Source organism: Pseudochaenichthys georgianus, chromosome 1 (genome assembly GCF_902827115.2).
Source record: "Pseudochaenichthys georgianus chromosome 1, fPseGeo1.2, whole genome shotgun sequence".
In the NCBI taxonomy this organism is placed as follows: Eukaryota; Metazoa; Chordata; class Actinopteri; order Perciformes; family Channichthyidae; genus Pseudochaenichthys; species Pseudochaenichthys georgianus.
The window spans coordinates 40559972-40578861 of NC_047503.1; the positions used below are offsets into that span (position 1 = coordinate 40559972).

Below are 18890 nucleotides of genomic sequence, written 5' to 3' on the forward strand. Positions count from 1 at the left end.
TTCCTTTCATTTGACTATAAAACTCAAAACCAGTGAATATGTAAACATTCCCCATTAGCTTATATTTTCACTTTACCTTTCATCAATTTTTTATTTATCTTTCAAAACAGTTTTCCTCTCAGTTTACATATATATTTATCCTTAGGCTTAAACATGAACTACATTCCTATTACCATTCAGTTTGATTTGTAATAGCCAGATAGACATGCACACACTAAGTGCTTTTATGCGAAGAAAAAATGTAAAAAAGGTAAACAAAACTCACCATCTCATTTAACTTATTAGAGGTTTAGACACAAATTGAATGTATTGTACAAATATAGCCTTGTTTCCCAGTCTGAATTAAATATAAAATGTGTTTTTGCTGTGGTCCTGAGTCCTGGATGTCGAGTCGTGGCTGAACCTGTCACTGCGGTCCTGCATGACTCTCCTCATACTACTTCCCGATGGCTCCCACAGGATTGTTGATATCCTCGTGGATTCATCTTCTTATAACAGACACATGCATTTCCTAACATTCGGTCTATATGCTGTCAAATGTATTATCTCTTCGATTTACACACGGCATCTATTGCACGTCTGTCCGTCCTGCGAGAGGGATCCCTCCTCTGCTGCTCTCCCTGAGGTTTCTCCCATGTTCCCTTTAAACTGTGGGTTTTCTCTGGAAGTTTCTCCTTGTACGATGTGAGGGTCTAAGGACAGAGGGTGTCGTATTGTCATACTGATATTCTGTACAAACTGTGAAGACCACTGAGATAAATGTAACATTTGTGATATTGGGCTATATAAATAAACATTAATTGATTGATTGTATTAAATTAGCATCATTTGAAAATGTTATTAGACCAACAAATCAAAAGTTTTGCATCTCACCACTTTACATTGAAGAGGACAACCACTTTGGATGCTTATGCTGTGGTAGGTAAATAACATTAAAATCAGAAAAACAGAAAACCAACAGCAAACACATTTGCTCATTACAATTTATTTTAAATAAACGTTCAATGCGAAAAAGCCTACAATTCGAACACCATATGCAGATAATAAGAACTGCTCTATTTTCAGCAGGTTGAAATAGTTTTCTCTCATGAATATAGCTGACTTGTAAAGAAAAAAAAATCACTGTAACCGATGATTTTCCCTGAGAGCACCGTAGAAATTTAAATACACCTGTTAAAGAAAATTAAGTTCCCAATAAGGATTGACAACTCCAAATAAAACTCCATTCTGCCTTGTACATAGTGGCACTTTGCACGTGAAAATAACATTGTTTTAGTCTTTCATGAAAGCCGGTGTCCAACGAAGAAGAAAACACTTGCAATGTCATTTAAAGGGGTACATGTTTTCACCGCCCGTTTCTCAATGTCGAGTAAACCTGCTGCAGAGCAACTATTTCAAGTATACTACGTCATCCAGTGGCGCCGAAGGACTGTTTAAATGCATGTTAAATGCCCAGCATTCTGCGCCACTTTACTTGAACTAGTGGCTCTGCAGCATGTGTACTCGACATTGAGAAACCGCCACCGTATCCAAAGGTTTCGTGACCTTTGAAATATTTAGTTTTGATGTATAATACTCTTTCCATATAACTACTCAATAGAGTCCGGAGGGGCGGGGTCAACTGGATCGTCCATGGGGTTGTCCTTAGTGCTGCTGTCCTGGGGGATATTATCATTGGCCACCGTATCGCTGTCACTGTCACTGTCAATGGTGATGACAGCGGGCGAGTGCTTCCCTGTGCGTTCACTGCTCCTGTGCCTTTTACTTTTCTTCTTGTGTTTCTTCTTTTTCTTATGGTGACGCTTGCTTCGCTCCTGAGAGTTATCCTCGTTGACGAGCTCCACACTGAGGCTCCTGCTTGTCTTTCCTGTCGACCCGTCTTTGGATTTTGTACGACTCTTCTCTTTGTCCCTTTTCTTTTCTTTCCTTGGCAACGAGGGGGAGTCACCTTCTCCAATCGAGTTGGAAAGTTCGGTTTTGCTTGCTGCTGCGTCTTCCAAATGTCTCGTTTTGTATTTCCTCTTTCCACCTGGCTTGTTGTTGTGTGATCTCTTTTTCGTCGAAGGGGAGCTACTGCTGGAATAAGTCCTGGAAGGAGAATGCCTCCTTTCACGTCTCCGCGAGTCCCTGCTAGGGCTCCTGGAGCAAGAGTGCCGATTTGAGTAAGACCGCTTCTCTGTGTGATGCAGATTATGAGATGATTTATAGCGGTGATCAATGTCTGTCTTTTTATAATTTCTCTCAGATTTTGAGTCGCCTCTGCCACTGGGAGAATATCCCTTTTCTCTAGATCTGCTCCTGGTAAAGTGTGTGCGCTCTGCACTTCTTGAGCGCCTCTTTCTCCTGTGCTCGATGTCCTTTGACACGCGACTCTCCCTGGATCTGCTGTCATATCTTCCATCAGTGTCTTTTCTGTCTGACTTGCTGGATGTCTTGTATTTGCTAGATGCCGAAGAGCCACATCTTTCTTTTGAAACCAACTGATGATAGTGGTCTGTTTCAACATTTTCTAACTGTCCAGCCGTGCTTGGATCACTGCTCGGTGAAGGTATAGGACTGAGGCTGGAGAAGCGGATGTGTTGAGGTAGAAGAGGCACTGCTTTAACATCTTCGTCAGCAGACTCATCAGAGTCAGAGGAGAGCTGGACCAGCTCAGGAGTCCTTTCTGCTGTTGGCTTGACAACATTAACAATGATACAGTCACCACTGATATCAAATATACACTCCTCATTGGTAACCTCACCATGAGTCGCCGCTGTTTGGCTGTGAGGACTCATTTGCAGTGGGGACGCCCCTAACCCACGTGTGTCCTCCTCTAAACTGCTGTCTGAGTCTGAGTCGAGGACCAAGAGACACTCCGCCCTGCTCCGCTCTGCTGTCGTAGAATAAGACGGCCCCGGCGTCTCATCATCCCATATGGAGTGCCTCAGAGTAGACGTGGAGTCTCCTGGGGGGTCAAACTCCGTCAAGTCTTCCTCATCCTCTGAGATAGCTATTACAGATGAATTGGAGCTGCCGTCTTCATTTGAGGAAGAGGCTGGGCAGTCGTAGGCAGCATGCTGGTCATAGGCCTCCATATTAAAGGGGGACTTTGCAAAGCTCATGAACTCATGGATAAAGTGCTCTGTGCGCGCCTGGAGGAACGGCCTGAGCTCTTCCAGAATAGCTCCATCCTCCATGTCATAACGTGTAATGCGCGACATGATGATGTGTTGCACTATGTTGACCAAAGAGCCGTGGCCCCCATACAGCACAACAAGTTCTCTTTTCAGCCAGGGGATCAGTCTATGCAGGCACGCAGGATTTGTTCGGAAGAATTCAGCCGAGGTTTCTCTGGAGCGACCACCATCGTGAACATTACGAACCCTCACTCCCTGTCGGTACAATTCCCTCCTGAAGTTTACCATTTCCAGCTCTCGGACAGTGTTCACTGCCCTGCCTTCAGTTGCGGCTCTCCTCTTCGCTGCCAACCTCTTCATCATCCGCCGGATGTAGCGCTCCTGCTCCTGTTGGGGAGGGTTAGCTGAAGCTTCAAACATTACACCGTTGTCTGGAGGTGGAGAGGTTCTTCCCCGCATCTGCCGATGGACTCCTGTAAGAGTGGTGCGGTATCTAAACCGCACTCCCCCAAAAGACCCAAATGAGCCACTCTCTACCGGTTGAAGGTCATACTTCTTAAAATCTTGCTCTGATTTTATACTGTGGTAAATTGAATTAAAAGACTGTTTGCATAAAGGGCACTCGGCTTTGTTTTTGGACCACTCATGGATGCAGCGGAAACAGAATTTGTGAAGGCAGATATCCAGGTAAGAAATGTTGTTAAATATGTCCAAACAGATGGGACACTTGGAGTCCGGAGACACATCTGCAGACATTGCTTCAGAGATTTTCCTTCTTCTCTTCTTCTGGCTCTGCTGCAGGGCAATCTTGATTGCCGACATGATCTGACATGATAAAAAAAAGGTACATTATTATAAAATGCAGAATTTGCACAGTTACTGAACAATAATGGTAAGATAGCCATAGGGCACCTTACTGTTCTAATAAGGTGCTGCAGTTAAGTCTTAAATAAGACACATTACCCAGTAAATCCTATTTAACGTTCCTTATTAAGTTAACATGATATACCCTAAAAAGAACACAAGAGTTGAGCTAGTTAGCTCAGATATACACTATACATCCGATTCAACCATATTATGATCAGCTGATGTATACATATAACATATATTTCAGTCTTCATATAATGACCAACACATCATCAACAAATACTTCTTTTTTTTAAGACTATATTATAAGATTCACAATGTAGTTTTTCGTTATTCTGACAAATTATCTAAGCTTGTTATAACAAAACACATGACTTTCCCTCTCCATAATGCATATAGACATATTAAACCTTACATCCATTTAAGAACACCACACTTCCCAACACATATACTAATCTATAAATACATGTTGATTTAAAAAATGCTTTAATAATATTAGAACTGTCCTGTAATGAGACGATAAAGCAGAAATGAATGACGCACATGGGTGCTTCACTCAATGGATAGTGTAACATGCTTACTGTGTGACAGTCCGTGATATGTAACTAATGTAAAAGTCCTATTTTTATATCGGATCTATTCGTGGTTTACACATTACAAGAATACTCGTCCGAGCCTCATCTTAATTGACTTTTCACTAAGAAGAACATGTCGTAATAAACCCAAAATTAAATAAGCACTCGTTGCTGTACTTCTTTTGGTTTTCACTTAGCCTAGCAGGTTAGGCTAGCACCGTGCCCGCTCACACAAGTGAGTAATGTTACAGTTAGAAACACGTCAGATTTAAGTGTCGGTATTGTCTCCACAACCCTGATCTTTAAATAAACTATTCTGTCAGGGATATATTGGTGCTGCTACTCAACGAGACTGCGAGATATAGCCTAAGAACTGATGATTAGCAAGCTAGCTGAGTTAGCTAGGACTTTATAGCTAAGTAGCATTAGCTTGATAGGCTAAGATCTGAACGGCTAGTTATGAGCTTCGAAAAAAGTTGTTCAATATTTACTATTGGCTTCCTCGGACACGTATGTGGTTGACGACTGATTATCCTTCACAGTCTCGTAGAAATGTAAGACTAATTTCTTCATAGCAGTCATAAGGGAGCAACTCTTAACCAGACCAGCAGCCAGGCTTCATAACACCATAGCTTACAGTACTTTTTAAAATTCAATAAAACAAGCCACTTCCGCCCTTCAAAATAAAAGTGACACAAATAATTATGCAACTTTGTTCTACTACAGAACTACTTAAAATGATTATGACAATGATCGAAATAACTCTTTATATATATTTTCTCACATTTCACCAGAAATTACATTAATTTGGAGAATATAAGAGAAAAATAAATTCCTGTTGGTTGATAACTTGAAATGTACATATCGTTTTTGAACGATATAATTCACTGAACTAATAATAAAAGTGCCATATTTGCATTTCGAGAACTAAAAACATCAACCACATAAAGCCCACATCCGGCCAACAGTTAACAAAATAAGAGCCAAAGGCCCCGGATGAGACGGGTACAAATACAAATACAGTCAAGAAAGAGAACACGTTAAAGACAGAAATCAGGAAGCAACCGAATCTCCAAGATACATTAGACATTTGATCAGAGAGACTATTATATTATGAAAGACATACTGAGTTAATTAAGATAATTTATTGTATTTGATGGGATGCTGGTTCCCCTCCAAAACAGTAGGTGGCGGTAATGCACCGTTAACGCTGGTTTCCACCCGCCATTACATCGTAAAAGAAGAAGAAGAAGAAGGAGAAGAAGACCCGGGGTTTTTGAATCAGGTTTGTGTAAAATTGTCCCGGACCGAAGCAAAACACACAAACAAACGAACCAACATACAAACACACAGGTATTTATTTGAGAGTGGAGTCCCGGGATGTCCTCATCATGGACTGGGACCAGCTGGAGCTCCACCCGAGGATCATCTCTGCGGTGCGGAGATGTGCTCTCTCTGTCCGGGCGGTGCTGTGTCTTTCTGCCCCGGACCTGCAGCGGCTCTCCGGTCTGTCCCGCTCCGACACCCAGCAGCTGCTCACCGCCGCCGCCACAGCCTGTCGCCGCCACGCGCCCCTCCCTGCGCTCCTGAGCCGCGGGTTACAGTCCAGCCTCAGACTCAGCGTGGGCTGCCCCATCCTGGACGAGCTGCTGAGGGGGGGGCTACTCGCAGAGGGGGTCACCGAGCTGTCCGGAGAGAGCGGAGCGGGGAAGACTCAGCTGGCTCTGCAGGTCTGTCTGTCTGTGCAGTACCCCACACAGTACGGAGGTCTGAACGCAGGAGCCGTGTTTATCAGCACCGAGGACTCTTTCCCGGTCCGGCGGCTGCAGCAGCTGATCCGGGGTCAGTCCTGTCTGCGCAGCGACGTCCCTCCCTCGCTCATCAGCAGCCTGAACTTCAGTGACCGGGTCTACATCGAGCACGCCGCAGACCTGGCCTCTCTGCAGGAGTGTGTGTCCCGCCGCGTGCCCCTGCTGCTGGCTCGCGGACTGGTGCGTCTCGTGGTCGTGGACTCGGTCGCTGCGCTGTTCAGGTCGGACTTCCTGGCTTCTGATTGGCTGGAGAGGAACAGACAGCTGCTCACCTTCTCCGCCGCTCTGCACCACCTGAGCCGGGAGTACAGCACCCCTGTGCTCTGCATCAACCAGGTAACGGATGTTTTCAGCAGTTCGGACAGTTTGGTCCCATCGTCCAGCACGGGGACCCCCACCGTGGCCCCCGCCCTCGGATTGGCCTGGGCTAATCAGGTGATGGTCCGGCTGATGATGTGGCGTCTCCAGGGAACGGTCTCCCGTGGCAACCAGAGCAGCGCCCCGCGCAGGCTGCAGGTGGTGTTCGCTCCTCACCTGGCCCGCGGGGGCCGGGGGGCCGGCGTGTGGAGGGAGGGGGTCCGGGGCCTCACAGAAACCGCATGAAATTATTCATAAAAATATAAATACAAGATTCCCCCGATACACCTGTACACACACACAGTCACACACACACACACACACAGTCACACACACACACACACACACACACACACACACACACACACACACACACACACACACACACACACACACACACACACACACACCTGTACAGACAAACACAAAAGTGTAACAGCCATTGCTGCCTTGTTTTTATGTTACATATTACTCACCTCTTTGCTGCACGCTTGTGGTCGAACTACAGAAAAACAGGTTTACAGAGACCTTGAGTAGCCATGCTATGAGAATATTACTAAAGAGACCCAGATGGTGTAGTGAAAGTTAAATGTTTGAGGCTATGGGAGTCTATAAATTACATAATGTTCAAAGAAATCTCCAAGAGATTAAGAAAGAGCAACTATTACTCAGTAATCCAATACCATCTGTGCAGACATTGGTTAGGTTTTCTCTTTGAATGACAACAATTTTTTTGAACCATGTTTTTCATTTTGCATATAATTTATTCCATATGATATATTCTTTTATGTAATTAAACGTTTCTAAAGTTTTGAATATTTGATTTCTACATGATACCACATACTATACATACAGTATAATCTTCTTTATATGTATACATATTATTTCTGATGGTTCTTCTCAGTTTAGCTAATGGCAGTATAAAACACTATTGGAGTCATTTCAGACCAGAAGAAACATTTCCCTACATTTTAATGTCAAATACATTTGACAGTTAGCATTGTACATAACACGCTTGTAATCTGGAATTCCAGTGTATCTACAATGGATACTGTACCAGAGTTGGTGTCATTTTATCCTACGTTATCAGAACATTACGGATTACACTAAGGTTGAGTTAACATTTGACATTAAGCAATTGTATTTTCTTTAAACAAATGTGATCTGGCAGCAAACTATTTTTTAAAGTAGTACTACATTCTCTCACTTGTGGAAGCATTAAAAACGTTCAGGACTGAATTTATTATTTTATTGGCATATACACAGTTTTTACAACAGGACATTAAAGAAATATTTCAACTTCAGTGATGACCATCGAACTCGGGGAGTTCTGGAACAACTTCACCCGTCTCCAGGATGGTGTCACCCTTAACACAAAAACAGGGACAGAAAACAATTAGCATCATAGCACTGTTTGCATGTAAACAATCAGATCTAACTCTCTCTGGTAAATCAGGCGTGTATGCATGCAGATGTACATCCTAATCACATACACTATAATTATATTAATTATACAATTTCGGTGATTAGAGGAACACAAAAGATACAATTGTATGATTTTAAATGAGTCATACTTACAGGGAACAGCCTGGGTTTCAACTCCACAATACCATATGGCCTTTCCTGCGGGGGACAGAGACATTGTTTTAGTACTCTTCCGACACCTGCATGTATAAGTATGTGTTGTATAGTGGCCATGTTTGTCAATAAAAAAAGACATGGAATAAAGCAAATGTAAAAGTAGTACTGTTTTATGCAAGTTACCATGTATGCTACCTTAAGAGTAGTGAAACAGTCTACCATCAGTAATAGAATGGGAAGTTACTTTTTAAATGCAATAGGTTACAGGACACATTTTACAAGCTATTTTAAATAGTTTTTAAGTAATGTTGATTACCTGTAAATCAAATGTTTTAACCTGGACAACAAAAGTCTTAAAAACATAAAATCAACCCAGGCAGCTTTTACTACTTATTTGTTTACTAATATCACAGATAAAGCGTATCGACTCACAGCAATGTGGTATTTCACACAGTAGTGAACAACCCAAACAGGAATCAACAGTCGTGTGATGGCGAAAACTCCACCTGTGTATGCTTTGTAGGTCTGTAAGGAGATAGAGATGAGAGAAAAGTTATTACGCATAGACGAGACATACAGCAGTGTTGATTTCGTCTGCTCTAAACAGGTCACGCCTAAATAGTAATATCAAAACATACTGTGTTACAATTAAAAGTCCTGGATTTAAAATGTAACTACTTCATGGGCTTACGGAGAAAAGAAAATTAAAAAAGAAATATATTTTATTGTTGTGAATTATGTATTGATGCATTCACGTGGTAAGAAGGAGCTTATTAATTGTTTTACTAAATATATACTGTGAAGCGTGTCAATGTCCTTGAGGGAACAATATTTGTTTAATGCCCCATGTGTAGATAAATGTAGTACAAAGAGCACAAGGTATTATTTTCAAAATGATAACAAACCTGCCTGACTTTTATTTTATTCCTTCCTTACTATTTATATAGTATGAATATAAACAAATATATATTCATCTTTCTTAAAGAAATAATTAGTTTTGGTGAGCTATTTCACCACGTTAAAAAAGGTGCTACACTAACTAAATCTATTATTATTATGAAGTAAGTTGGGCAGAGGTTGAAGAAGTACTCAGATCTTATACTTAAGTAAAAGTAGAAGTACCAGAGTGTAGAAATACTATGTTACAAAGAAAAGTGCTGCATTCAAAATGTTATTCAAGTAATAGTACAAAAGTATTGGCATCAAAATACTAAAAGTACCAGAAGAAACTCGTTATTCAGATTGGCCCATTTTGAAATAATTTACATTGTTTTGATTATAATTATTCATGCATTAATATGTTTATCATAGCTGATGAAGGTGAAACTACTTTTGTATTATTCACTTACTTTTAAGTGTTGTTGATCATATTTTTTGTTATCATTCATTTATATCTGCAAAGTAACTTAAGGTACTACATGCATCTAGTACAAGTACACTATTTACCTCTGAATTAGTAGTGGAGTAGAAGTATAAGGAAACATAAAATACAAATACTCCAGTCTCTAAAAATTGTACTGACAGTAAACTTCGTTACCTTACCAATGCATTTAGCTTAGCACACAACCCGTTAGCAGGTTTAAATATAACTGATAACCTTAACATAAGGAGCCGTTGTTAGGCTGTATTTAAGGTTGTTTATCAGCTGTTTTTAACATTATGGCTGTGCATCAGGACTCACGTAAAGCCTCCACAGGCTCTTGGGCTCCAGGAATCCAGCCCAGAACTTAGCGACGGCTCCCGGAGGTTTGGCCTGAATCACGGGCTCTCTCGGGCTGAGCTCCTGGTCCTTCAACCACAGTTTCCGGAGCTTCCTCAGCTGATCCACCCGCAGCTTCTCGTCCGGTGTGTACCCAGACATTTTTGATTTGTTGGATATTCAACCTCAAGAGAACAGCAATGACACCATGGAGGACACTTCCCCTTCGAAGGCAAACACACCAACGAAGAAGAAGATGGAGCGGAAACGTGTCACGGATTGAAGAATGAGATTAATTTTAGTGCGACACCTGCTGACCCGGAGAGGAAAGGATACTATTATACATTGTCAACGCCAGCTAGCAATCTGGGGCCTTTATATTGAGCAACAACATTCCTCTTATAACATAATATATACAATTCAGCCTCTGCTTTTAAATGAGTGTTTTTAAATGCCATTTTATAATATGTTTCGCTCTTAATGTCTTTCATTTTTGTAAAGCATTTTGAATTGCCTTGTGTTGAAAGGTGCTATATAAATAAACTTCCCTTGCTTTGCCTCAATTTGAAAACAAAAGAGCTGAATTCGCAATTAATTTGATTATTTTAGCAAAATGTGTCTTACACAAATATCGCTTTTTCAAAAAAATCTCAAGTATTAGTATAGTAGCTTTTCTTAATGAAATGAAATGATACTAAAAAAGTATGAAATAGTGCAAAAGTAAAAGGCGCAACAATTGTACACATTTCTAAAGATCTTTGTTCCTGAATGACTTAATAATGAATAATTGTTCAATAAAGTAAAACAACTTTAAGGCGATAAATAATGAACAAAAATTAATGTGAACTCCAAACAGAATGATGTTATGAAGGCGCCCTGTAGAGTGCACCATAGTTAACCTATAATGCACTTTTGGAATGTATTTTTCACATGGGGATATTATTGCAGTAGTATGGTCCTTTTGGAGTTTGACTCATATAAAGGGGTTTATTGTAAATTATGTTTTGTGTTTTTTCAAGAACCTAAAGGCAGCGCTGTTGATATAAACAACTAAACAGATGTAACCCACCAACTCATGTCTCGTTTTCATAAATAAAGTGGAAATACACTTCACATGGGAGGTCAATTGGTGAGGGGTTTACTTTAAATTGATGACGTCCCTACAAAGATAACAAAGCATTCATCTTTGGTTAGAAACTGACGTTGTTAGTTTATATAATAGCTAAAAGTAGACATTTTAAGGGAGTTGCTCAGAGACAATAAGTTGCCATGTAAAATGGAGTAAACTGTTTGGCACAAAGCACAAGCTGCAGAAGTCAGACAGGATGAGTCAATCCTTTTTGAACAATCTTTATTGATACGAGGAGGACAGCACAAACAATGATCACTAACTATATATATCTTTATTTAAATGTGGCCCCACCACCAACATTCAAAATGGTATTAACAGGATAAAACAAAACGACTTTATCTCCCAAGTTGATTGAAAAGTATCTTCACACTAAACCAAAACAACATTTAAATTGAGAAACATATACAATAATGAACATTCATTTAAAAATCAAACCCTTACCTAAACATAGCCATACCTCTAATTAATATAGACAACAAATATGTAAGTATTTAAACTAGGGAACTGAATAGTATGTAACCCAAGTATATTTCATTGCATTTAAGGAAAGTAATCAACAGATTTAAAAAACAAACTTGATTTAAGACAAGCAAGCTAATTTGTCTATAGTGGAAACCTGTAATAACACTGATTCTGATTTAATGAAGCGTGCCATCCAGATTGCTTTCCTCATTATGGAGAGGGTTTGTAGCGGTCACACCTGTCTCCAGTCAGGTGACGGTCGCAGGTCAGACTGTAGACCACCTCAACGCCGCCTTTCTTGGCGTGGCAGGTGAATGTGTGAGTGCCTTGGCTCAGGGTCTTCACACATGACCCCAGACGGTCGTCCCTGCCCCTGTCTTCATCCCAGACCTCAATCTTCAGACCCAAATGTGTGTCCACCTTTGATGAGGAAAACATTTCAAAAAAGCAAAGGTTAAAACAACATCATGTAAAAAACATACTGACCGTTTGTTGACCAAATATGCAAGAAAGGTTCAATTTCTCAATATACTATACAGAACACAAATGTGCAGTTTATTTTTCATCACACTATAGATACAAAATGAAGGACTTCAGAAAAGTTAAGCAAACAAAATGATTACTAAAAAGATACAGCAGCCCCACTTTAACATTATATAAAGATAAATCTGCTTATATGGTTTTTACTTTGTCTGTTTTGATGACAAAGATAGTCAGATCCTTTAAGTTATACTCTAAAATTACATACAGTGAATATACTCCACTATAAAGAAAAGTCCTGCCTTCAACAACATATTCAAGCAAAAAGTATGCGTGTATAATAAGGAAAATGTACTTCAAAAGTCAACTTAGTACTGACATTTCCCAGAGAGTAGCGAGCGTTCCAGTGAGGGTTGTTTGAGCGTATTACACTAGTCGTGTGGTAAAAGGAACCGTACCACATTTTAGCGTACCTGTGAAAAGATGGAAATGTAAGTCAATTACTCTCAGTATTTGTGTCAATCTAAATTACAATTACTGGGACTTCTGTCTGAATCTTGCTCTCTACTTACGATTCAGTTCTGCCCAACCAATCTCCTTTCAGATTCCAGGCTCGGACGATGGTCACCACCAAGTTTCCCCTCCAGGTCTGTTTGGGACAGCAGTTGGAATCTAGGTTTGGGACGCTGCGGCACGTTGGTGGACTGACTGACTTCTTGATGCTGTTGTCTTTCAAGTAGTCCTCTATGGCGGCCTTCAATCCTTTCCTTCGTGATTTGTCCGACACCAGCTGGTACAGTGGTCTCAGGGAATACCAAACAATATCAGGGTGATCTTTGAGAGTGTTCAGCCAATTTAGGAAGCCCAGGGAGTTGTTATGGGTGAGAGAAAACTCACCGGTCCAACCCTTGCCTGGCATGACGTAGAACTAGCAGAAAGTTTGACTTTCCCCAGGCCTACATTTAGACCTGTTGATAAGCAAGAGTGCACCTAAATAAGGAAGAAAGAATGAACACTATTATACTATTGACCTCTCTAAAGGAAGGAAGGAAGGAAGGGGATATCAGATATTATTTGTAGGACATGGAGGATTTATGAATGTATTTCATTGGGTTTATGTGCTACACACACCTGGTTCGATGACATGCCATTCAAACTGGACAAGCAGATTCGTGAAGCCGTGACTCGCCTGACACGTCCCCCAAGCTTGACCTGAAATGATATGCAGTAGATTATTGTTAAGAATGAAAAATGTATTTGTGGAAAGTAGGAAAAATAAAAGTGTGCGTGTGTGTGTGTGTGTGTGTGTGTGTGTGTGTGTGTGTGTGTGTGTGTGTGTGTGTGTGTGTGTGTGTGTGTGTGTGTGTGTGTGTGTGTGTGTGTGTGTGTGTGTGTGTGTGTGTGTGTGTGTGTGTGTGTGTGTGTGTGTGTGTGTGTGTGTGTGTGTGTGTGTTCTTACCAGGCGGATATAATGTGTGCCGTAGATGCTTATGAGATGTCTGTACTGGGTCTTGGTGGAGAGGCAGTATGAACTTGACAAATTCGCTAAATCCTTGTTAAACTCAGTGCTGAGGGGAGGATTGCTCGACAAGCGGTAACTAAACACAAAAAGAAGACTGAGTTAATAAATGTTGGATGCAAAACTAAATGAAAAGGATTCTGTGTTGACGCTCTATACCTGTAATGGCGACAGGAGACCCGGTGGGTGCTGAAGGCGGAGCGGTCCTCTCGGATCCGGGCTGTAGCAAAGCTGTATGCGCTTGATCGTGTTCCCCCCACCTCCAGACTGGAGTTCCTAAAAGTTAGTCCAACCTGATTTAACAAACATGATTTAACATTAGTATTACGACGATATGTAGGCCCGCATTTCTTTCAACAAAAACTGTGACAATGTCCTACCTTCCAGTCCGAACTGTCCTGGGAGGTTAAAGGGCTGAGCAGGGAGCTATGGATGCATAAAATATGTTGAGTTCACTTATTGAAAATAAATAGCCAACAAAATAAAATTGGTGGATGTTAGGAGGTATTGAGTCAACTTTGAAATATGAAACAGGTTACAACTTGGGCATTTTAAGATCTGCTTGAATGTGTACTTCTGTAAATTGTAATACTTTTTATTGTAAATACTATGTGCATGTCTCTTTATATAATAGTGTCCTATTTTCTTTATCTATATACTTTGCTGTAACAATGTACATTTCCACTTTGTGGGACGAATAAAGGAATTCTGATTCTGATTAAGGCGTTAGCACTCGCAAACAATCTGGAAACCTTAATGCATAAAAAAAAAACTCACAACGTAAATTAACCAGATCCAAAGTTGTTTACCATAAGTAGAAAGCACATTTTTGAGTTGATTTAACCGATAATTTTTTATTAACTCGGATTATTTTGCAAATCAAGTAAGCACCAATTAAAAGTTTAAATATAACTCAACTCATTTCGGTGGTTTATTCATACGTGTGTCTTTGTAAATATGTAAACTCAAAAACATTTGCATTTTTTTAAATCATCTTAAAGGTCCCATGTCATGGCCATTTCTTCTGATCATAATTCCATCGTTGAGGTCTACTATAGATTTATATTGTGCAATTTTCCAATCTCACATTGGTTTCTCACAGCATCTCTGTATAGCATGTGTATTCACTCTCTGTCCTAAACGGCTTGTTGGAGCTCCTGCGTTACGTCACTATACCCGAAATACGTCACTATACCCAAGAAGTAAACAATGGAAAAAGAGAAATCTCCAACGAGGTGTTCTGGGGCAGCACAGACAGGTGTTTTCTGTGTTAGAGTTTTACTCTCTACAGGGTGTACCTTGAGGGGTTGTGACTCTGCAGACCGTTTACATGCAGAAAAACCTTCATAACACACAAGGGGACGGGTAATAACCAGAAAATCATGACATGGGACCTTTAAGAGAATAAGCATAATCAGTTGCCTTACTTTTTTGGAGTCCTGGTAACTTTTGTGGGTTTACAGTGTGATGAATCACAGACTATTATTGTGATTAACGCAGCCAAAAAAATATTCTTCTTGATTGACAAATCATTTAAATATATTATAATAATATCACTTTGTGTCACAGAATACCTGACAGAGTAGTGTACACTGCTGAAGAGAAACGTGTAGCAGCGGCTGAACGCTCGCCAGTCCACTACAGAGACCGGCAGCTGTGAGGTGAAACCAAGTAAACATGTCAACAATATATCACCGTTTTTTGCAGTATGTGTAAGTGTACTTTTGTGCTGGTGTTTCTTTAAATTACTTTCTGGAGTATGTTGCCTTGATTGGGGTTTCTGTAGAGTTTACAGGTGCCAGCGGGGGTCATGTAGGTCTTCATGTCCACCACGTAGGCTCCTTTTCGCCTCAGGGTCACCACATCGAAGCCCTCCCCCACCAGGTTATGTCCCGGGACGAAGGGGGCCGTCTGACACTGGCTCCTAGTCCCAGTCTGACAGGAGAGAACAGAGGAGGACAGAAAGAGCAGGACACTCAGGTGGAGGAGGGGTGGGGTTGGAAAGGAGAGCATGGCTGGAGAAAGAGAGAAGAAATTAAAATCTGTGAGACTTATTTCTGAAAGTATCAATGAAGCTGACAAGAACATTTGGGATAATTTCTGTTTGAACATCTTCATTCATTCAAACAGAAATTGTTTTGTAGAAAACTTTAATTAAATATGTTTTATTTTAAGTTGACAGAGGAATGCATATATTTAGTATTTTAAATCATCCTATCATGATGATGGTTTCTCAATAACAGAAAACATTAAGATGATGAAGTTAAAGCACTTTACAGTTTCTACTTAACTTGCGGTTTACCCTTTTCCCACGATGCGCTGGAGATGTGTCTACCCCTCAATTTATTTGAACAATTCTGTTAATTTTTTCCGGTTTTATTCCTAATACAAGTTCAATAAAGTTAGTGTTATGATGTGGTTAGCAGAAGTCAAACCTATGCAGCTGCCAGTGCAGGTGCAGTATTTCATTTAAGCTGAAATATAAAAACATTAACTTAATTGGTGATTAAGTCAATACAAATGTAGGCATCAGTAACTCAACATATAACAAAAAAAAGAGGTAATAGTGACATATTTCATATACATTTTACAGCTAGACTAAAAGAAACGGCCAAACATTTTTCAGTTCAAACAATTACAGTTGTATTTATTATTTAATAATGACATGAATAAAGAAATCAAAATTATAAAAAAGCTGTGAGGTAGCTGAAATATCAGACATAAATCTCAAAATATTGACAGACTTTCATCCAAAGCAAACTTACTTTTGTTAGAAAGACTTTTTAAATGTTAAATGTAAAGAAAACCAGATTACCTGAAATACTTCTGCAGCGGGAGATGGAGAAGAGGAGCGGGTGTCAGCCGGGGGGGGGGGGGGGGGGGGGGTGACACTGTGGAGTCTGCAGGTAGCGGCACTTTTATACAGAAGGTTACGTGAGAAATTCTGGAGACGGAAATATTATTCTTTGCCGATGGGAGTCTTTTGTGGACGTGCCAACATATACAAAACAGGACCAACCTCTTTGGGTGGATGGGGATAAAAAAAACATCTGGCTTTGCCAAGATTCTTTCTTGATGAGTATCCAAATCTATCTTGCCCTTTGGTGCGTTTGAATTTCAGATTTCGGGGGATCTGCATACATTACAATTTGGATTAAGGGTGTGTATTTTTTAAAGGGTTTTAAAGTTGTCAAATGAAGTTTTTTTTCTGGCATCACAAGGACAACTATTTAAGACAAGTAACAAGGAAACAGATATTTACCATAACATTACGATCACTGAAGAGAGACATGCTTAAAGGTCCCATGTCATGCTTGGAGCTCCAACTAGGTGTTTAGGACAGAGAGTGAATACACATACTATACAGAGATGCTGTATGAGAAAACCAATGTGATTTTGGAACATTGAACAATGTAAATCTATTCTAGTAGACCTCAACAATGGAATTATGATCAGTAGAAATGGCCATGACATGGGACCTTTAAGACTCTTTAACACAAATTTGACCTGAGATTTCACTCTGTATTTAATTTAAAGATTGACTGGTGCACAAAAGAGTGCTTCAGTCTAACTTGTTTAAATTGTGGGACCCTGTATCTCAGAGTTGTAATGTTGACAATTCATGCTTGAGGTCATGCTTGGGGTCAGAGATGAAGTTGAAGAGTAAGTTCAGTCAGGAAGACTGGCTATACATTCATTCCCTCCTCAGCTTCATATAATCAGCTCATGATGGGTGTCCATCTTTAACCAATTACATTTGACTACAATCTCCAGCAGCCAATCATCGTGCTGCAGTCAAACTTTAAAATGGTTCTCCTCTCTCCTGCAGTCAGCTGTGATTTTCAGGCCTTTTTCTCAAAGGGTTAAAGATCAAATGCAAAGCTTCCAAATATGCTACATTTTTATAGAAATGTTGTTTTTAAGACTGCCTATATATATATTTTTATTTAAATCGAGATAATACACCCGAAAAAAAGCTTTTTATTGATACAAAACTCGACCCAAAGCCGTCTGAATTTCTGACATGACATTCCCAGCAGCCTCCGCGCGCGTGACGTCACTGTTGCCAAACAGTCTCTGGACCTTATACCTTTATATATACAGTCTATGCTCTGGACCAAATATGACTCGGCAGTCTCGGTCACATGTTTTTCGAAAAGAAAACGGAATTAACATGGGTTATTGTTGTGCTTTTTGTTGTACGAACGGTGCGGGATCTGGGAGAGTTTTCCATGCATTTCCCAAAGACCAAATCATCCGCCAAAAATGGATTATTTTAGTGAATCGTGTTGGCTGGCAACCGACAAAATGGAGCAAGTTGTGTTCTGACCACTTCGCGTGTGATGCATACGACGTTGATCCTGCTATCATCAAGTCTGTTGGTGCAGAAGCATTAATAGTACATCGGAGGCTGAAACCCGGAGCCGTCCCCTCCATATTTCAGCACAAGAAACCACTGAAAGAACGAAAGAGCCGGGCGATGGAGAAACGCCAAAGAATTGAGGTAAACAACTTTTGATTAGATTTCAAAGCGCACGGAGCACAGCAGATAACGCAGATAACGGAATTGCAGTTTTATTAAGTTGTATTGCTTATAGAGGTGGGCACCGTTAGATTCTGTGTCTTAAACAATGTGTTTGATGTGGAGCTAGGATAAGTAATGAGGGAACTAGGAGTGATTTCGGTGCAGTAACAGGTTAGCATTTTTCGCTCGGGGCTAATTCACTGTTAGCATTGAAGTTTATCTGCAGCTCATTCATCGCTCCTCCACTCATAACGGAAAAGTGTGAACAATATGCATTATGATAGGGATTAAATCCACTATTATTCCTCCTGGCCCAATTCAAAATGCTCCCCCGCTGGTGGTAGCACATCGTACGTTGTGACTGCTGCTACAACAGAACCGAGAGAGGAGGGAGCTAAGGTCAGTGCTAGTGCTAACTTGACAGCTAACGTTAACTTGGGGGCTGAAGAGCTATGTGCATCGTGGCGTCTCTCCAGGCAGTGAGAGGGTTGTGTTGTGCTATAGCTGTATTATTAATATTAATATTGTTCATGGTTGGTGCCGCTGCTGCTCTTATCGCGTGTGTTCGGCTCTGTGTATGCTACAGCCATAATAGGCTATAGCCTATGTGAAACAATATAGCCTGTTGGTGGTCCGTGGATTATTTATAATCAAGTTGATCGAAGTTTGCGTAGCCCATACATGCTCGGGAAATCTGTTGACATGAACTTGATCCATCGGGACGTTTCATGTAAATGTAGACCTGTGGCACCACCCCGTCTGC

General features: G+C 40.6%; 3 protein-coding genes and 1 pseudogene across 3 annotated transcripts; 1 reads left to right on the forward strand and 3 right to left on the reverse strand.

Moving 5' to 3' along the window:
• Nucleotides 1-976: 976 nt before the first annotated feature.
• Nucleotides 977-5190, reverse strand: toporsa (topoisomerase I binding, arginine/serine-rich a). Its single transcript, XM_034087346.2, has 2 exons — nucleotides 5053-5190; nucleotides 977-3944 (listed from the first exon to the last, which is right to left on the reverse strand). The coding sequence occupies exon 2, from the start codon at nucleotides 3939-3941 to the stop codon at nucleotides 1590-1592; it is 2352 nt and encodes a 783-aa protein (XP_033943237.1). The 5' UTR covers nucleotides 3942-3944; nucleotides 5053-5190; the 3' UTR covers nucleotides 977-1589.
• A 267-nt stretch (nucleotides 5191-5457) lies between these two features.
• xrcc3 (X-ray repair complementing defective repair in Chinese hamster cells 3) lies at nucleotides 5458-7871 on the forward strand. The gene has a single exon (XM_034094136.2). The coding sequence runs from the start codon at nucleotides 5953-5955 to the stop codon at nucleotides 6973-6975; it is 1023 nt and encodes a 340-aa protein (XP_033950027.1). The 5' UTR covers nucleotides 5458-5952; the 3' UTR covers nucleotides 6976-7871.
• A 93-nt stretch (nucleotides 7872-7964) lies between these two features.
• Nucleotides 7965-10277, reverse strand: ndufb6 (NADH:ubiquinone oxidoreductase subunit B). The gene is made up of 4 exons (XM_034092982.2): nucleotides 9992-10277; nucleotides 8743-8835; nucleotides 8308-8352; nucleotides 7965-8096 (listed from the first exon to the last, which is right to left on the reverse strand). Exons 1-4 carry the CDS (start codon nucleotides 10169-10171, stop codon nucleotides 8031-8033), a joined length of 384 nt encoding a protein of 127 aa, XP_033948873.1. The 5' UTR covers nucleotides 10172-10277; the 3' UTR covers nucleotides 7965-8030.
• Nucleotides 10278-11813: 1536 nt separating this feature from the next.
• Nucleotides 11814-15615, reverse strand: LOC117452897 (perforin-1-like; annotated as a pseudogene).
• Nucleotides 15616-18890: the final 3275 nt, after the last annotated feature.